The 17,273-nt window shown below is 39.8% G+C and overlaps 1 protein-coding gene across 4 annotated transcripts in view; it reads left to right on the forward strand.

The window, feature by feature from the left end:
* Positions 1-217: 217 nt before the first annotated feature.
* LYST (lysosomal trafficking regulator) overlaps positions 218-17,273 on the forward strand; it is an 87,141-nt gene continuing 70,085 nt past the window's right edge. For 3 of the 4 annotated variants that reach the window (XR_010613010.1, XM_065680228.1, XM_065680230.1), the window contains exons 1-3: positions 218-300; positions 15,578-15,664; positions 16,983-17,181. Coding sequence is in view for 3 of the 4 variants with exons in the window: in XM_065680228.1 (XP_065536300.1) it covers positions 16,990-17,181 (192 nt within the window). In the remaining variant the exon portion in view is untranslated. The remainder of the gene's footprint in view (positions 301-15,577; positions 15,665-16,982; positions 17,182-17,273) is intronic. The other variant, XM_065680229.1, reaches the window with a different exon arrangement.

The following is a 17,273-nucleotide window of genomic DNA, read 5'->3' on the forward strand; positions in this document are numbered from 1 at the left end:
CCCCCGCCCGGCCAGGCGGCGGCGCCCATTGGTTGTTGGCGCGTACGTCATACCGCCCACGCGCGCGCCGGCGCTGGCGGAGCTGTGGCGGCGGCGGCGGCGGCGGCGGTAGCGGAGGAGTCAGGTGGGGAGCGGGACGGGGCGGGGCCAGGGGCGGGGCGGGGCCAGGCCAGGGGCGCTGCGTTGCCCGGGAGACGAGGGCGGGCGGGGCCGTCCCGCCATGGGCTGCCGGGCCGCTGTCAGCGGGATAAGAGCGGAGCTCGGGTTCGTGAGCGCTGGCTCTGGCGGGGCGAGGAGCGGGTAAGGGCGCGGCGGGCTTTGCTGCCTCCGGACTCGCCTTGCGGCCGGGAGGCAGGCAGGCAGCTCGGAGGGCACAAGCACCAAGGGGCGGCCAGCCACGGGCCGGGAGTGGCGGTGCGTGGGCCGGGGCGGATGGACCGTCTTGTCAGTCAGCGCCGGGCGCCGCGGCCGAGTGAGGATGCCTGCTGGTTGCTGTAGGCGGCTGCGAGAGGCGGAAGAAGCGGCCGCTGGTGGCGCAGGCGGGGCCCTGCCCGCCTCGGGGCTCCCCGGCGCCGGGGCCTGGCCCGGCCGGGCCGCTCTGTCCGTCGGGGGCGGGGAGCTGGGGGGAGTGCGTGCTCGGTTCCCGCATGCCTCACAGGGACGGGGCTCGGGGCTGGCCCCGTGTTGATAGCTTCGGTGAGGCGGTTTGCTGCCCGCAGTGGTTCTTCCTGCCTGTGACCTCTGCTTTTACAGAAAAGCGACGTGTAATTGTCTGCGTGCGGGTGGTGTGTGTTTTTCGTTCTTTCTCGTGTTGCCGGGATGCCGCGGGCTCCGCGTTGCGGCGGGCTGTGCTTTGTGATGCGTTTGTGCAGTACCGGAGCGTAAAGCCTCGCTGGCAGCAAGGCGTTTGTTGAAGGCAGCAGATAGCAATTGGAGAAAAGCAGATCGGGGCTGCCAAGGGAAACGCGATAATGTTGATGGACGTGGAATGCGATAGTCGCAGCATTTGAACCGTCCGTTCCTTTCTTTAATCGATGACTGAACAGAGGAGCAATGAGAACTCTTCCAGGTAGTTTCTGAGTGTGGGGAGAATGTGCGAAGGTACTCCGGGGTGGGTGGGGGAGACACGACAGGACGGAAAGGGGGATTAGAGTTGGACGTTACCTCGTATCCCTAAATGAATTGAAGAGCCGCTTTTTACTTACCTGTAGCGTGTGAGAGAAGGCAGGGAAAGCAGGTGCATCACTGGGAGAATAAAACTTCTTGTGTAACAGAAAGCAGAGCAGCTGAAGAAATTCAGAGGGAGGATGACATCACCAAACGTAGTGACCTAGGAGTTGGAAAAGTATCTAATGTGGTTATAAAAGGGAACGGGGTAGAGAAGAGTGTTGATCTGAGACTTCTTAGTTGTAGTAGTGCTACATGAATCGATAAGAATCCTTATTAGCTTCTAGAGAAGCTTAGAGTTTGTGACACAAGACTGCATCACTAGCCATTGTACTGTTGCTTATGAGGTGATGGGACAACCTTTGACAGAAAAAGAAGCAGGGACATCTGTTTTAGTCATTTATCATAACAGGGCTACACTGTGTTAAGAATTTGGGAAAATACTCTTCGACTCCTTCCTGCTTTTAACTGTAGGCTCACAGACCAGTAGTGGAAAGAAGAAAGTATCCTCTTGGATACCTTAGAAAATCTGTGGTTTAGTGGCACTGATAGTTTCTGGTGGACGTTTAAAATAGAGAGTGAAAAATTAGAATGCCTTCATATATTGTCATTAATAAGGAAAAAAAATCAGCTGCTTGTAGGGTATTTTAAGTTTGTTCTTTTCGCTCATTGTCCTTTCAACAGAGAATCTTGCAAGCTAAGAGCAAGTAGCTTTCAATGCCTTTACTTCTAAAACCAGAGTTAATAGTAAATGAGACCTCAGGAAGCCAGTCATTGCTTGGTTTGTAAGACTGCATACAGATATCTTAAGAGGAGCTTTTTTTAATGTCACTCTCTGCTTTCCCTTTTCTCCTTCCACCATTAGATTTCTTTTTTTTTTTTACTGTACTCAAAGACAGCTTTCCATTAAAATGTTTAATCAATCATAAGATTTTTTTCTGTTAGGTTAGTAATCATTTAATTAAAATTCTTCTTAAATGCTTCTTCTGCTTTTGCCTTTCTCTTAGTCCCTTGTATGTTTTTCTTGTCTCTGCATGAGTTTTTAATGCAGTTTAAGACAAGAAAAGAGACTGTCAGCACCTTGAACAATAGTATAGGAACTGTTGGAAAGTAAGACACTTGATATATAAATATCAGAAAAGAGAAACTGCATACTGAACACTTATTAAAAGTAAGTTGCTGCTTTTGTATATTTCTCCTTACAGTTAAGCTCAAAGAGCATAAGCAAGTACTTGGAAATATGAACAAAACTTGAGGATGCTATCAGTTCTGAATTTTTATTGTTAGTGATTTCTTTAATAGACCAGGTGATCTTATTAATGTGCAGTTGTACACCCTTGTAGGTTCTGCAGGGAGCCAATTTCCTTTACTTGAATTTTGCCAGTTTCCTGATAGTCTGCTTTCAAATAAGGTGTAGTTGCACATAGAGGAATTCTGAAGCAAAACTGGCTTTAATACTTGTCTTGTGCAGGCAGAAGGGTACAGAGGGAATGTAGGGTGAAATGATTTGGTAAGAGGATTCTGTCACCCCAAGAGGTGCTTGCTGTCCAGGACATGCTTGCTTGTCCTCTGCAGGTGAATTCTAGTCCTTTGGAGTGAACAGCCATCATCAGCGAGACCTCATTAATATCTATTTATTCCTTTTTAAGGAGATGCCAAGATCTGCGGGCTTCTGTAGTGAAGAACTGTAGTGGCTGTTAGGCTGAGATGTTGCTACTTCATATTGCTGAGTTAACTTTAAAGTCATCTTTTTTGTTTGCTGGAAAATGGGATTATAATGGTCAGAAAAGATTGTAATATATGCAGTGTGGGGAGGGCTTTATGTATGTCTGGGATTACTTTGACTCTTTGCTTTCTTCTCTTGTTCAGAGATGATTGTGAGAATGTCAGTTACGTTGGCAAATTGTGTGATGAAAATTCATAGGACTTTAGTGTCAAGTAATTGGGCTGGTGTCATCAGAGCTATCAGTGCCTGTGATAGCACTCATCTGGAGGTGATAGACATCTTTTTAGACTGGGGCAAGACAAAGTAGAAGAGATCTGTGTGTGCTTCTGTTCTGTCACCTGGACTCATCAGTATGAACTGACTAAGCTGATTGAGCAGCTTGCTGCTGCTGAAGGGGAAGATCTCTTTCCTGCCTTCTTCCTTTGACAGTGACAACTGTCTTATCTCCCAACATGGTAATTAAACAACCACAAAAATCCAGATGAAAAAAGGGGTTTTCTGCAAACATGTGGAGATGACTCTCATCAGAAGAGTTGGATGAGTGGAGTGCTTGAGGAAGAAGGGAAGAGTTGCTGGGGAGGAACGGAAACATGTTACTAGTCATGAGTTGTCAGGTGGGCTGAACTGTCTTGTGTAACTGTGCCTTAGCTTCTTCTCAGAAGGTGGGGGCTTTTGCTTTGACTCAGCAGGGTCTCTGCTTCAGCTGTTATGGTCATTTGAGAAGAACTAATAAAGCAGCAGGGTATGCACTAGGTCATGGTTTTTTTTTTTCCTCTGTTCAGATTCAGGCCTTGCATTTGAACAAGTCTTTCAGTGACTTGTTGAAACTGGTACATGGCAGTGTCTTGCTTCCAGATAAAGCACTGTATTAGAAGTGATACTGGAATGTGTTAAGGGGAAAGGGAAGAAGGAAGAGCTGTGTGAGTATGTGGTGTCTTGAGGATTTTCTTAGTATAAGCTGTTGGCTCTTTATGGTTCATGTTTGCAGCCTGGAGTTACCAGGATGCTGCAGGCTCAGTGTTACAGCAGGCTGTGATAAGTTTGTGAAGAACCAGAGCACCCAGGAATTTGAGCTCCTTGGCTTCAGTTAAGAGCATAATTGTGCTCCATGTAAAAGTATGGGAAAATGTAGTATTAAATGTGAGGTGGGAGGAAAGAGTTCCAGGTTCTGGAAACCTGTTACCTTTCTGCTTTCCAAAGAGAAAACTGGGAAGGTGAAATATCAGAGGGAATTACTGTCAGGTAATGCCAATGCAAGGCTTTATTGGAAGTATTAAAACTGATGTTAACTTCATCCAGTTTAATTTCAGTAAGTGCCTGACTTCATCTATTTCTCTCTAGTATTGTGGAGGCATTTACCGAAGATCTGTGAAGATTTTTTTTTTTTTTGGGGGGGGGTGGGCAATAAATGGCAAAGAGCATCAAACAAGATCTGTTAGCCTCAATAAGCAACTTATTTGGTTAAATTTTAGTGTAGTAACTGAAAGATGAGGAACAAGTAACAGCAACAGCAGTCTGAAGGGATGAATAGTTATCACTATTAAGATCAATAGTTCTTAATTCTGCAAAAGAGTGAATTGGTAAGGAAAATATTTAAGACTTGTGGAAATATTCCTGATAGTTCATAATTGTATTGCAGCAATTGATGGAAGTCCAGCTTCATTATACTTTCATTATAATATTTCAGAAGTTTAATTTTGTTCAGTTTTGTTTCAGTTATTTAAGATGACTGACATAGTCCTAAAATTAACTAAAAAGTGCAAATCTTTCACCTTCCTATTATCTTTCCATTGAAAGGCAAGAGTTTAACAAACCTATTTTCCAAGAATTGAGAGCAAAGATTGTTATGACTTGCTGTAGAGAAAACAAAACAAAAGCCCCAAAATGCAGGACTTTATGTGCTACCTGAGGTATTTATCTTTGTATTACTTGCATCTTTCAATTTTGAAGGGATATTTGAGTAGCTGACAAGTGTGCAGTTTCTTTCTTGATTTTTATGTTTCAATTAACAAAAGATTAAAGGAAAGCAAAATTTCCTTTATGTCTGGATATATAGATGAAATGCTGTGTGGGGTCTTTTCAACTTCAGAATGTACTCCTAATTAATCTATAACCATTTTTGGAAGTCTAAATTATTCCAATTACAGTGTCAATTTTATTATTGGAATCCTGCTAAATCCTTGGCACTTGCAGAAAAAGTTTTATGTTTGATTACTGGAAATACTGCTTGGATGTGTAAGTGGCCTTCACCTAGCACACTTCATCCATCTCCCCACCTATCTCTGTCTTGTGTGTGCATGTGTGATAGACATTTAGTTTGGGGACTCTTTTAAACATAGTTTGGTTATCTTGCACATCGTTGAATTGATGAATTAAGGGTTTTCTTCAGTGGTTCAAAGTTTTCTTTAATATTTTTCTCTCTAGTAGTAGGTATACTGTGAAATTAAGTATAATTATTGATTATAGTTTCTCTATACTGCTTGACTTGAACTCTGTTTAAACTTTGAGAATAAAATAAAAATCCTAGCTGTTCCTTGTCTGTACTCCCACTGAAGGACAGCTACCTGAAGTGAGATGTTACGTGAGTAATTTTGCCTGTAGCTTTCTTGGTTGGTGACTGGGTCTTCTGGGGGAAGGTCAGTGCAAGAGGGGTCAGCACAGCTGGAACAAATGCTTTTTTTCTGTAAAGTCTGGGGGAAGCACAGGGTCTGCTTTCCTAAAGTGGCTGAAGCTCTTTGTACTTAGCTAAGAAGCTGTCAGACTGAGCTTGGCAAGGATAACTGCTTATGAAACTCAGATATTTAGGTAAAAAAAAAAAAATGTTTTAATACCATCTTCATTGCTGCTGCTATCTTGTCTGCATTTGATTACTCATAGAAATTACTTTTGATTGCTTGTAAAACTGACCAGTTTTAAAGTCCAAGCAGCAGAGTTAGTTGTCATCTTGTTAACTCTGATCATTGGCCTTCCTCTCATTTAATTGCGTTTAGTGGGCACTTTAAACACAACACTAAGATTTTACTTTCCAGTTTTAATCCTCTAACAACTAAACTTCCAGTTTCAGTAACAGCCTTTGCTCATTCATATCCCTTCAGCAGAAGTACTTCAAGATACTGCTCAACTTCATTTTGCCTCTTTCATGTATCTGAGTATTGGTGCCATCAAGACTTAATCTTCTAAATTGCAGAAAGTTTCTATGGTCATGCTTTATGAAAAGGTTTGTATGATCATTGAGTGGTACATCTGTTGTTTGAAATAATCTCCAGGTAGACTCAGTGTATGCATGCTTGTAGTGTGGTCACGATTACAGTGATTTTGCCAGTTGTACTGGAGGCCACTTTATCTGCTGTACTGCAGGTTAATGTAAGATGGCATTCACAAAGTCTGCATGGTCTGTGCAGGCTTGCTGCTGGAGAGGCCCTGAACTTCTGACTGACCCTTCGTAGTAGCCTGCAGCTTTCCTTTCACTCTGCAGAGACTGTGGAGGTTATTGATCTCCAGATTTATTCATTAGTCATTGCTACGCAAGCATGGCTGTTGAGGCTTGGTCTGTAGTCTGTTCGTGGGATAAATATCAAACCTAAAGCTTGAAAGAATGTTTAGGACTATTACCTGTATATTTTAGTTTGGAGAAGAACTTGTTAGCAGTCTGTGAGTAGTGTTCAGAAAAAGGCTCACTTGGGAGCTATGCTGTTTCAGCCTTTTCCCTGCTGAATGATTTTACATATCTTCATCCTTCACACAGCTTATTTTCTGCATAGATTCTGTCTTGTGGTGGAATATTTGTTGATTCCTTTCTCTAGTATTATGTATTTCTTTCAGGTGTTGTCCTTTGGAACTCCAGATAAGATCTGGAACAGATCCTTGTCTTCAACTCTACTAGCAAAGCTTGCTTTAGCATTTTCGTGCTGTTGGTAACACTTTGGTATTCTTCAGCGTGTTATAGCTGGTCTCCATGATCGCAAGCATACTTATTTCTAACACATTTAATGTTGCAATGATTATCTTTGAAGGCCCCCAGCTTTCCCCATATCTCATCTAAGGAATTATTCATTATGTTTATTCTCTGTGCCTGCATGCACTGGTCTGAAATATGGAAATTTTAAATGAACTGGGGGTTGTGGAGTCTCCTACACTGGAGATATTCAAGGCCCGCCTGGACAAGTTCCTGTGTGATGTACTGTAGGTTACCCTGCTCTTGCAGGGGGGTTGGACTAGATGATCTTTTTAGGTCCCTTCCAACCCTTGGGATTCTGTGGATTCTGTGGATTCTGTGGATTTAGTGTGATTAACTGTATTATAGTTACTGATTTTGGATAGTATAAGATCATAAGCTAAATTTAAACTTGATTAGTGTATGTACATGCTCAGTACATTACTTGAGCGTGTAGGTGGTTGTTTGAGAGCTTCTTTCATTAGTGCTGTACATTTTATCTTGTAGATGAATCATCCTTCATCTTTAGCTTCATTTCAGACTCAAGTGCTTTCACAGGTGTTTTGTATTGTTTGATGACTAAATAAAATTTCATGTTACTTGAGAAGCTGTCCCCAAGCACTTTTGTAACATGCAGCTAGCCTGTGGGATTCTTTGCCATTAACTCTGTCTCAATGATATTTCATACAGACTCAAAAGGAGGAAATTGTTGGTAATCTGCTGACTTGTAAAGGGGATACAGATCTTCATCGCTCAAAGCAGAACCTGATAAGCTTCTGAATTTTAGCAAGAACAGCCTTCCTGTCATTGATTGCTTAATCTCTGATGCTACTTTCTTAGCATATAGTTGATACTGCATTGCACTGGTCCATTATGACAGCTTGCATTTGTTGTCATTGCAGTGAACACATCCTGAAACTACACCAAAGACTCTTATGCATCTTATTCTAACTCTTTTTCCAAATAAGACTCAGATACGTCAAGTAGGTATTATGTGGAAAATCTAGGATGACATGAAACTAAAATGTGGTTGGTTTTGCTTTGGGTTTTTTTTCCCAACACATTTTCCTTTCTTAGATGTTGGTATGTGTAGTCAAAATTTTTGATAGTGTTGTACAAGGAGTCAGATGTCACTTAATTCTAGTTCCCCAAGGTAATAGTACTTTCCAAGAAGTAAATATTAAGCACAAATGGGGTTTGGTGGTGCTATATGTGTCAAGTTTCACAAATTCATTTTTTAAGCATCCTGAAATTACAGCAACAGAATGATCTACTTGTGAAAGCCCTGTCATGAGGTAAGCAGGTAATATGAATTAGTTTTTTGCAAGTAGACTTAAATGAAGAACAAATCATGTGAATACTTCACAATCCAGTAGGACAAGAACTTGTAGTTTCAGTTAAATGTTGATGAAATGCTGTATTTCACTGCTGTAAGTGTCTCAGTAGCTTATGATGTACTAAAAGCTGCATCAAAAAATCATTGGATTGACTTTAATGAGATAGTCTTAAAAATGACTGTCATCACAAAGCAGACCAATGAACAAAGTACAGTTGCTATACAGAATTATGCTAGGGATTTCATGTAAGGCATGGAAAGCTGTTGTCCATGTTCCAAAGTATTACATTGCTGATGTGGTGTGACTAAGAACAGCTAACACTGAAGAGGAATTAGGATGAGAAGGGGGTTGTTAACCCTCTCAATCTTTAAAGCTTGCTAGGATGGAGTAACATGCAAGCTGGCTTCTATACATATATATATGTATATAAATACAGCTGTGCATTCTCTCCCCAGATTGTGAGGCCTCGGTAGGCTAGGGCTGTTGTCAGGATCCTGAGTTTTGCCTGTAGCTTTGTGATGGTTGTCAGAAGTAGAATATTCATTATAATCATGATTGTGGCTTTAACCTTTGGAATTACAGACCTCTAAAGCATCATACAAAACTGTGTATGCCTAACTTTATTTTTAGATCTCTGGTGCATTGCTTACATGTGGAAAAGTCTGCAGTTAGCTTGCATGTGAACTGGCTTCCTTTTTGGGTGCTCAGACCTTTTATGACTTGATCTTTTCTTGCCAAGTTATCTTACAGTTTGGGTAGTCCTGCTTTGGTCAACCTTTGAGCACAGTTTATTATACTTACTGTTCTTGACTATGTTTCCAGTCACCTGTGTGCTGATACTAGTTACAGTTTTTCTACAGTCAGTGGCAGCTAATAAATTAGAAACTTGCTGGTTTGAGATAATAGCCTCCAGTGCCGTTGTAGGACAAGCTTATGTACTTCGCGGCCATTGGTACATTTTGCATTTAAGGAACAGGCATCTTTGTCAGATAAGCAGACTAATGAAATGATGGTATACAGTGGAAACACTGGAGATGTAAATCAGAGTTCATTTAATTGAAGTCATGTCTTAAGATCACACTTTGGAAACTGTTGAACAGGAAAACATAGTTGTGGGTAAATGAGGTGTTTTGGTTTGGTTTGTTTTATCTATAAAAATATTGCATATATGTTAATCTGTTATGCCTTTGAGTTGAGCTTCTGTCATTCATTCAGAGCTGTTACCAATAATTACGCTAGAGAAAAGTGAGATTCTAGAAACAGTCATGCTGGGGAGAGCATGACTTAAATACTTACAGATCAGAATATATCCAAGGAACCACATTAAACTCCAGCAAATACATTTTAGGTTACCTTAGCAAAAATAAACTGGCCAAGTTTGGGAAGCGTGGTCTGGAAGAAACTTTGCGCCCAAAGAAATTACCCATGTGCTTCATTTCCAATTGTTAAAAAACAAGAGGCCTGAAAATACATGGCAAATGATTTGGGATTAAGGAAGAGTTTGGATTTCTTCTTCACTTATATTCAGTGAGGTGCACCACAGGTCTGTGCCTTGATCAGAAGAATGACACCTCTGAAACTGTTTTGAGTTGACCTGCTTGTACATGTAATGCCACTTTGTGTATCTCTAGGTGCCTGTAGCCTTGGGTATGTTTTCTAATTACAAGTTTGCTGACTTGTTTGTAGATATCTGACAGGTATTTTGGAAAGTGCCTCTTTCTTTAATATTTTAAATCTAGCATAGTATTTATATGAGCTTGTATTTCCTTAGCATTCTTATTCTATAACAGGAATGGTTAGTTTAGCCATCCATGTTGCAGTGTTTCCTGACTATATGCAGCATGAAAATGTGTATTTTTACTACTTTAAAGACTTTTATTTTCAGAAAGCTTATACAATGTAATTCATTAAAATTCTTCCTCCCCACCCCCAGTGGAAAGTACAATACTTTCACATCCACTTAGAGACAGAAATTCTCTAATTCTTAGATTGTATAAGCATTGAGCTTCATGGATTGATTTTTGTTTTAATACCTAGGCAGCAGAACACAAGTAGACACACTTGTGTCATACTTGTAGGAGGCTAAAAATACTTTGGTATTGCAAGGCAAGCATCACACATAGGTAAGGCGGAAGTTAAATATGCATCTGATCTTACATAGAAGTAATATTAGTAAGATTATATATAAACACACCTGCATGCACAGCAACACCATTGCTATGAAGATCTCAACATGTCTTTCAGTGTTCATTAAAATAATGCTTGTTTACCATCTTGTGAACTTGACACACTCTTCCCTGGTTAGCTAAAGGGACATTGCATATGCTATTTATCCAGAAGTACTAAGCAATTTTTATTTTTCACCCTTTTATTCTGGGGAGAGAGACTCTGAGTAACTTATTTGGATGTCATACTCATCTAATGAATTACACAGACTAAAAGCTAGCTACTGAATGCCTTGATAAAATAAAGGACTTTGTCAGAAGTAGAACTGTGCCAAGAAAATAGACATCTACCTGCAGTCTTATGATAAATTCTGTATGTTAGGAGGCTGCTTTGCATGTGCAACCTAATGACTGGAGCAACACTGCCTTAGTATGTTCTAATAAGCTGTCTGCTTCTGTAACTCCAAATAGTTAATAGGAAAGGAGAGAGAAGGTGGTTAGAAATTGAGTAAGTATGAACTCTTGTAGAGCTGGAGTGTTGTCTGGTGTCTCTCTTTTACAAAAGAACCAAGCATGAAGTGTCTTGTTTTTGCTGTTGTTTGCTCATGTTTTTGAATATCAGAGCTGTTGGATGGTTAGCAAATGTTCCCTGCCTTTTACAAGCTAGCTTTTGGCTGATTGCCTTGTGCTGTAAAACAAGGCATCAAAGCATCTCAAGTATCTCAAGTTTTCTGTTGATGCTCTGCTTGAATTGCAGGTTCCTGTTTTCTTCAAAGGCTTGTGTGATGCTCCTGCTGTGTAACCTATTTTGGCAGTGTCAGCTGCGTATTTGTAGCCTGCTTAAAGTTTTGAATGATATCAAAAAGAAAATGAAGAGGGCTGGTCTCAGCAGCATGATAGTTTGAAGCTTTGCTTGCATTTCACCACTAAGTACAGACTTAAAGGCTGCACTGTAGGGTGTGCTCCAGGCCATGCTAGAACCATGTTTCTATTGCACGCTCTCATGTTCTAATTCCTTTTTCTTCTCCAGTTTGCGCAGAGAAATGAATCATAGTGTTCCCTTATTCTTATTGTTAACAAATTTCTTTAAATTTAGTGTCAGCTACTAACAAGATAAACTTTGTTTCTGTAATAAACCTGGCAATTGGTGCTACAATTACAAAAGCCTATTATGGAGTGTCTTAGTGTTAATAATGTGCTGGTGTTCTTCATTATGCCTGTTGTCCTCTGCTAACAGAAGCTTGAGCTTAAACTGAGAGTTTGACCCCCAAGTAAATCTGAATAAAATAATTGCTATAATCATACTAATGTTAAAATCATTGAAGAGGTCACACACATGTTCTCCAGAGCATCAATGTGAAGTACAAGCAGTGAGTCTGGGTCAAGTACTTTTGAAATAGAATTAATACTGTAGAAAGTAAATGTAGTGTTTACTGGTCAGTGATGACTCATACCACATATACTTTATTCTAGAGAATGGGTAAAAGAGCTACAAGCCTTTGAACTGGAGGCCAGAAATAACTGGGTTGACAGTGGCTTACAGTAACTATGTTTTGCAAAGTATAAGCCTACTATAAATGCAACTTCATTATACTTTGTACTCAAAGGGACTTGCAGCCATGCCATGCGTGGCTAGTGTTTCTCTCTCATCTGAAACAGAAAACTAGGGAGGTAAATTAATTATATGTTAAATATATCTTGTTAGGTATATTTTTCTCTACTCTTCTTTTCATGACCTGTAAAATAGCTTCTTGTAAATTGGCTATAATTCCTTTGGTGCATGAAGATGCTCACATAACCAGGTAAAAAAGACTGCTTTTGTTGAAGATAACATAGTTTGCTACAGGAAACTAAGCCTTGCAGGTGATTCAGATGTGCCATACGTTACTTTCTTAGTACATTAGCACTTTGGCTTAGTCAGGCAGTCAAGCTGTGTGAATAGCACTCAGCGGCATGTTCATTTTAGACTGATACAATTATTCAGTAATGAGCCATTTGAAGAAATTCATTGACATTAACTTCACAACAAATAGAGATTATGTAAGTTGTTTTGTTTTGGTTTTTTAGCTAGTGCTATAAAACTAACATTTCGAGAAGACTTTTATAACAAAAAGTCTATGGGGAGGAAGGCTTAATAGAGCATTAAGTGGGGCTGTTGTGTGACCTGGCGACCACCATCAAACTTTCTGCCTCTCCTTTGCTCTTGCTGCAGCTGTTGGCCAACAGTTACTGAAAGTAATTTAAAGTAGTATTACTGGATTTGGACTTCATTTGGCTTAGTACTATATTTTATTACAATGCTGCTATAGTAATTTAATAACTACTACTCCTTATTGTATTACTGGACATTCCAGGCCTTTCTGGGCAATGAATTGCTGAAAACATAACCAAGTAAAAGGCCCTGTTCACTCTCATATACAGAGTACTAGCTCTGACCTTAAGCTTTTGTTGCATTTTCTGTATTTCTCATGTTACTAATTATTAGCACTATATAAAGGTAGCATATCCATGATTCAGTGTTCAAGAGTGCTAAATTGGTCTTATTTTTGAGTTCTGTCCTTTAAGTTACTTAAAGAATGATTTTCAGTCTTTCAAAGGCTTCAAGTCCACTAAGTACGAGGCATTCCTGTACTTTGAGATGCTCAGGCAATGGCAACTTGATAAAAATGGAAATAAGTTCAGAAAAAAAAACCCCAGCTTCAAGTACAGGATATCAGTTTATACCACAATAGCAAATAGAAATAAGTCACTTGAGAGCTGGTGCAGAAAGGGGCCAGAGGGAAGATGTGATGCAGGCAGAATTACAAGGATGGTAGAAAGATGGGCATGAAGAGGGCAGATTAACTGTGAATGTCACATTATTCATGAAGTGATTTGTTATTTTAAAGCTTGTGAGTTTTTTCCTTTTAGAAATTAATAGTAGAGGTGTTTTTTATGAAATCTGGTAGTAATAATCTTCTAGAGGTGAAGTAGAATTTAAGAATGTGCCTATTTTTTTTCCAGGGCAAGCTATAGGAAGCCCTGACACAATGTGTTTTCCAAGTGTCCCATTGGGACTGTTCACTGTGCTGTGAACTGAGATTCTGGTACATTTCTTTTTGCTCTCATATGGCTTAATGTGTGATGGCTTAGATTTCAGGCTTTTTCCCTAATTAAGGTGATCTGTGATGTCTAATGAGGGGTGAAGGCATTCCACCTCAGTACAGGTATTTTGTGTAGCATCTGCTTAGGTATCACCCGGCAGTTAAAGATGTGTCACTTTAAACAAAAGGAAAAGTCTACAGTAGAGTAGTTCTGACCTGAAGCAAGTTGTCTGGTATACTTTCTTGAGGTAAAATGAAATGCTGTGCTCTGTAGGTTGTAGTGTCAGCATATAACAATCTGCATCAGAAGTGTGACAGGCAAGCTGAAACCTTGAAGTACAGGTGGATTTATTGTTATTAAAAACCAAACAACCCCCTAGAAAACACCTCTACAGAGTGTTTGTTATGTTACAGCATCAGCAGGGCAAGGTGTTCCCCAAGTTCTTTGAAAAGCGATGTGCTTTAAGTGCTTGACTCACTTGTCGGGAAACAAGAAAGGGAAGAAGGTTGTCTGTGCATATGCAGCTTTTTTTGGTGAGATAAATAATGAGATCTGTTTCCAAAGACACATTTGTGCTGTCATTCCATTTTGTAACTTAATTGCAGAAACAGAAATAGGTACAACTGAGAAGTAGCTAGCACTTGTTGGAGTGAAACCTTCTAAAAGAAGGTCTTTATTATCCAGCATGGTATCTCTTTACATTATTTTTTCTGCATTATAGATGACAGCATCTTAATTATTTACCAATTATATATGAAATTATTGCCTTAAGAAGCCACGCTTGATGCCTTTTTGCATTAGCATCAATAAAATATCTTTTTTCTTAACACTGCTGAGAATTTACCCTTTTGCTAGAATATGGCAGTATATGTTAAATCCATGTAGCAGTGCAAGCAGTGCAGGAAACCTGGAGACTGAATTTTCAAATGGAAGGACACTAAAATATGGATGGCATATTTTTACGTCTTCTAATAGCCTGGTAAAACTGCTAAACCACTGCCTGCTTAAATTGATCAGTTGCAATGAATTGTGAGTGATAGCTGCATGGGTAGGTTAGTTTTCTGTGAGGCTGTGGATGAAAAGTGTTGTTCCCATGCACTGAAAGCAGGGAGCAAATATTAGGAACTTGCCTGGGAAACCTATTTCCTTCCTTCCCTAAGGACATTTTTCCTGTAATGTTCATGCTTATCACAGTTTAAGTGTAAAGCTGAAAAATTCACTTTAAAATGAAAAACTCACAAAGCCTTTGACAGTTTAGCTTAGAGCAAGGAATATGGGATGTTAGGGCTTCATGAATGTATTCTCTCTACAGCAGTCAATTTCCTTGAGTTATTATAGAATCTTTTTGCCCTTTGTGCAGCACTCACAAAAGTGGGGCTGTTGTTTGTGTTGCTTTCTTCTGACTTCTTTGCTAGAATATGCCCTAGGTGTAATTGTCTTGTCATTTCTGGCCATTCTGGAATGAACTGGGAGATTGCTTCTCCCTACAGTTATCATAGTCTTTTCTTAGTGGGTAATTGCAGATAAAATAGGGATAGCTTAAAATATTCCGTGGAGGAGGGGAAGGACTGCACTGCATGTTCTGATCCTTTGTTAGGATTGGATGGGGCTAAATGAGTAGGAGAGAAGTCTTAAATTGCTTGAGTGGTCTGTACAGAGCACGTACAATATTGTTCCTTCCCAATGTTTTTATTGCATCTTCCCCAGTTCTTAATGTAATATATTGGTTGTGTGTTAAGACTAAATAGAAGGACAGGTTTAAAATGCATTTGTGTCAGCACCTGGTTGTCTAATTCAGTTTCTTATACTATCCATCACTTGTACTTAGAGCTGCAGGTGCTTCAAGTGTTATCTATGCAGGTTGTAGTCACTAAAAATTCATACTGCTTCTGGTGGGAAGTGTTTAAACTTGCATACCAACCACATCTTACATTTTAAAAACTAGTGAAATTTATTATGTTAACTTACCTTACAGGTGCCAGGTGTTTTCTCTGCCATAGGATATTGGTTGTGCTCAGTCATAAGCTAAAAGTGAAAACTAGACCTTTAAAACTCAAAAACCCTCCAGGACTCTTCTTAAACTTCATATAGGTATCTTAAATGAGTTTTAAAAACATCCTGGTTAAGATGCAATTTCTTTATATTTTTCTCTTCTTAAAAACAGGTGACCCAAGGGTGGTGTGTTTCCAGAACATTCTCGCTTTTTCTTCCACATAAAAGATAAATGTGTTAAGCTGGCAAGGTAATTCTGGTAAGAATATTCCCATTACTTCTACAGTGAATGTCATTAGAAGTATTCAGTCTTGTCCATAGGAGGAGCTTTCTGTACCACTAATTCTGATAGACTTGAACTTTCATACAAGGTCTTTTTTTTCACCTAATAATTGCATGTACATGTTTCTTGGTCCAGCAGTATTAGTCCATCTTCTATTTTTAAATGTTATATTTCAAGTTATTTGGCTCTGTTGCATGTTCTGTGCTTGCATATGAAGAAAATATTTGACTTTAAGATTTTACTTCTGCTGTTTATATAGAAATTAAAGGAGTTCAATATGCTGTAGCATCAGTTGAGTGGGGTTTATGTGGATTAAATGTCCTGGTTTCTGTAGCTGCTGTCACTGATTCTTGTTTTTGTTTTTCCTTCCTCAGTGATACTCTTGACAGCTTTTTACAGCTGTGTCTTGCATTTCTTGTTTTGTTTGATTCATGTTTAAATGTTTCAACATGTACTAGTGCTGACCAACAAAGAATGCTGTGGCGTGAGAGAAAACCAAAAATGCCTTTGTATAAGAGTGAATAGACAAAGTGTTGAGGGCCCTTTGCACATTATCTGAAGTAAACTAATTCTGTTTGGGAAATAGTACCAATGTTTTCGGAGTTTTCTCCTGGAAATTCTATTTGCAATAGAATTATGTCTTGAATTAAGTACACTATAGCAGTGTCTGCCACCCACTCAGTCTTGCTTGAGCGAAAACACTGAGTTGGTAAATCTAAAGTGTTGTATTTATGAAACTCCCACATTTATCTTAACTACTTAATCCCCCCCCTTGGAACAATCTGTGTACTATTTTAATATGTAATGTGATCTAAGCGAATGTATTCAAATAAACTATTAAAGAACATGTTTTCTGTACAATGCCATGTAAGAGCTGCCTGATTTCCCCTTATGCTTCAGGTCAAATACCTTTTAGAAACAAAGGTTGAAGCTCAAATATATAAGTTACAAAGAAAAGCTGAAACGAAGTCATTAGCTTTCATTTATGCAGTGGGAGGGAATGTTGTGTGTCAGAGGCTTTTACCTGATAGATGTATAAAATGGGTGTTTGGGGTTGTGAGCTGTTCGCTAAAGTTGCACTGAAATAAAAGAAATTATCTAAGGTTATCCTTCCTGTTCCCTCCCACCTGCATTAGAATATTTATTCCTTAGTTCTACAGACGCTCCATGCCTTGGGGGGCGGGTAGGGTGGGATACAGAGGAGAAACAAGCCTCTCTTCCCAACCCCCCACCTCTTTCCATAAGGAATGTATTTTCTGACAGATTTAATTTCTGTACTTTTCTCTACTTACAGCTCAGACATGAGCAGTGCCAGTAACTCACTGGCACGGGAATTCTTGACGGATGTCAACAGGCTGTGCAATGCAGTGGTGCAGAGGGCAGAGGCCAAGGAAGATGAAGAAGAAGAAACTCATATGGCAGCACTGGGACAATACTTGGTTCAAGGCCGTGGGTTTATTTTGCTTACCACACTGAACTCAACTATTGATCAGGTAATACTTTTTCTTACCAGGTTGTAATTTTTTTTTTTATTGAGCTTTGACTGTGAATTTGGCTTAGTGCTGGTTTTCTCGCCTTTTTATGG

Source organism: Lathamus discolor, chromosome 5 (assembly GCF_037157495.1).
Source record: "Lathamus discolor isolate bLatDis1 chromosome 5, bLatDis1.hap1, whole genome shotgun sequence".
NCBI classification, from domain to species: Eukaryota; Metazoa; Chordata; class Aves; order Psittaciformes; family Psittacidae; genus Lathamus; species Lathamus discolor.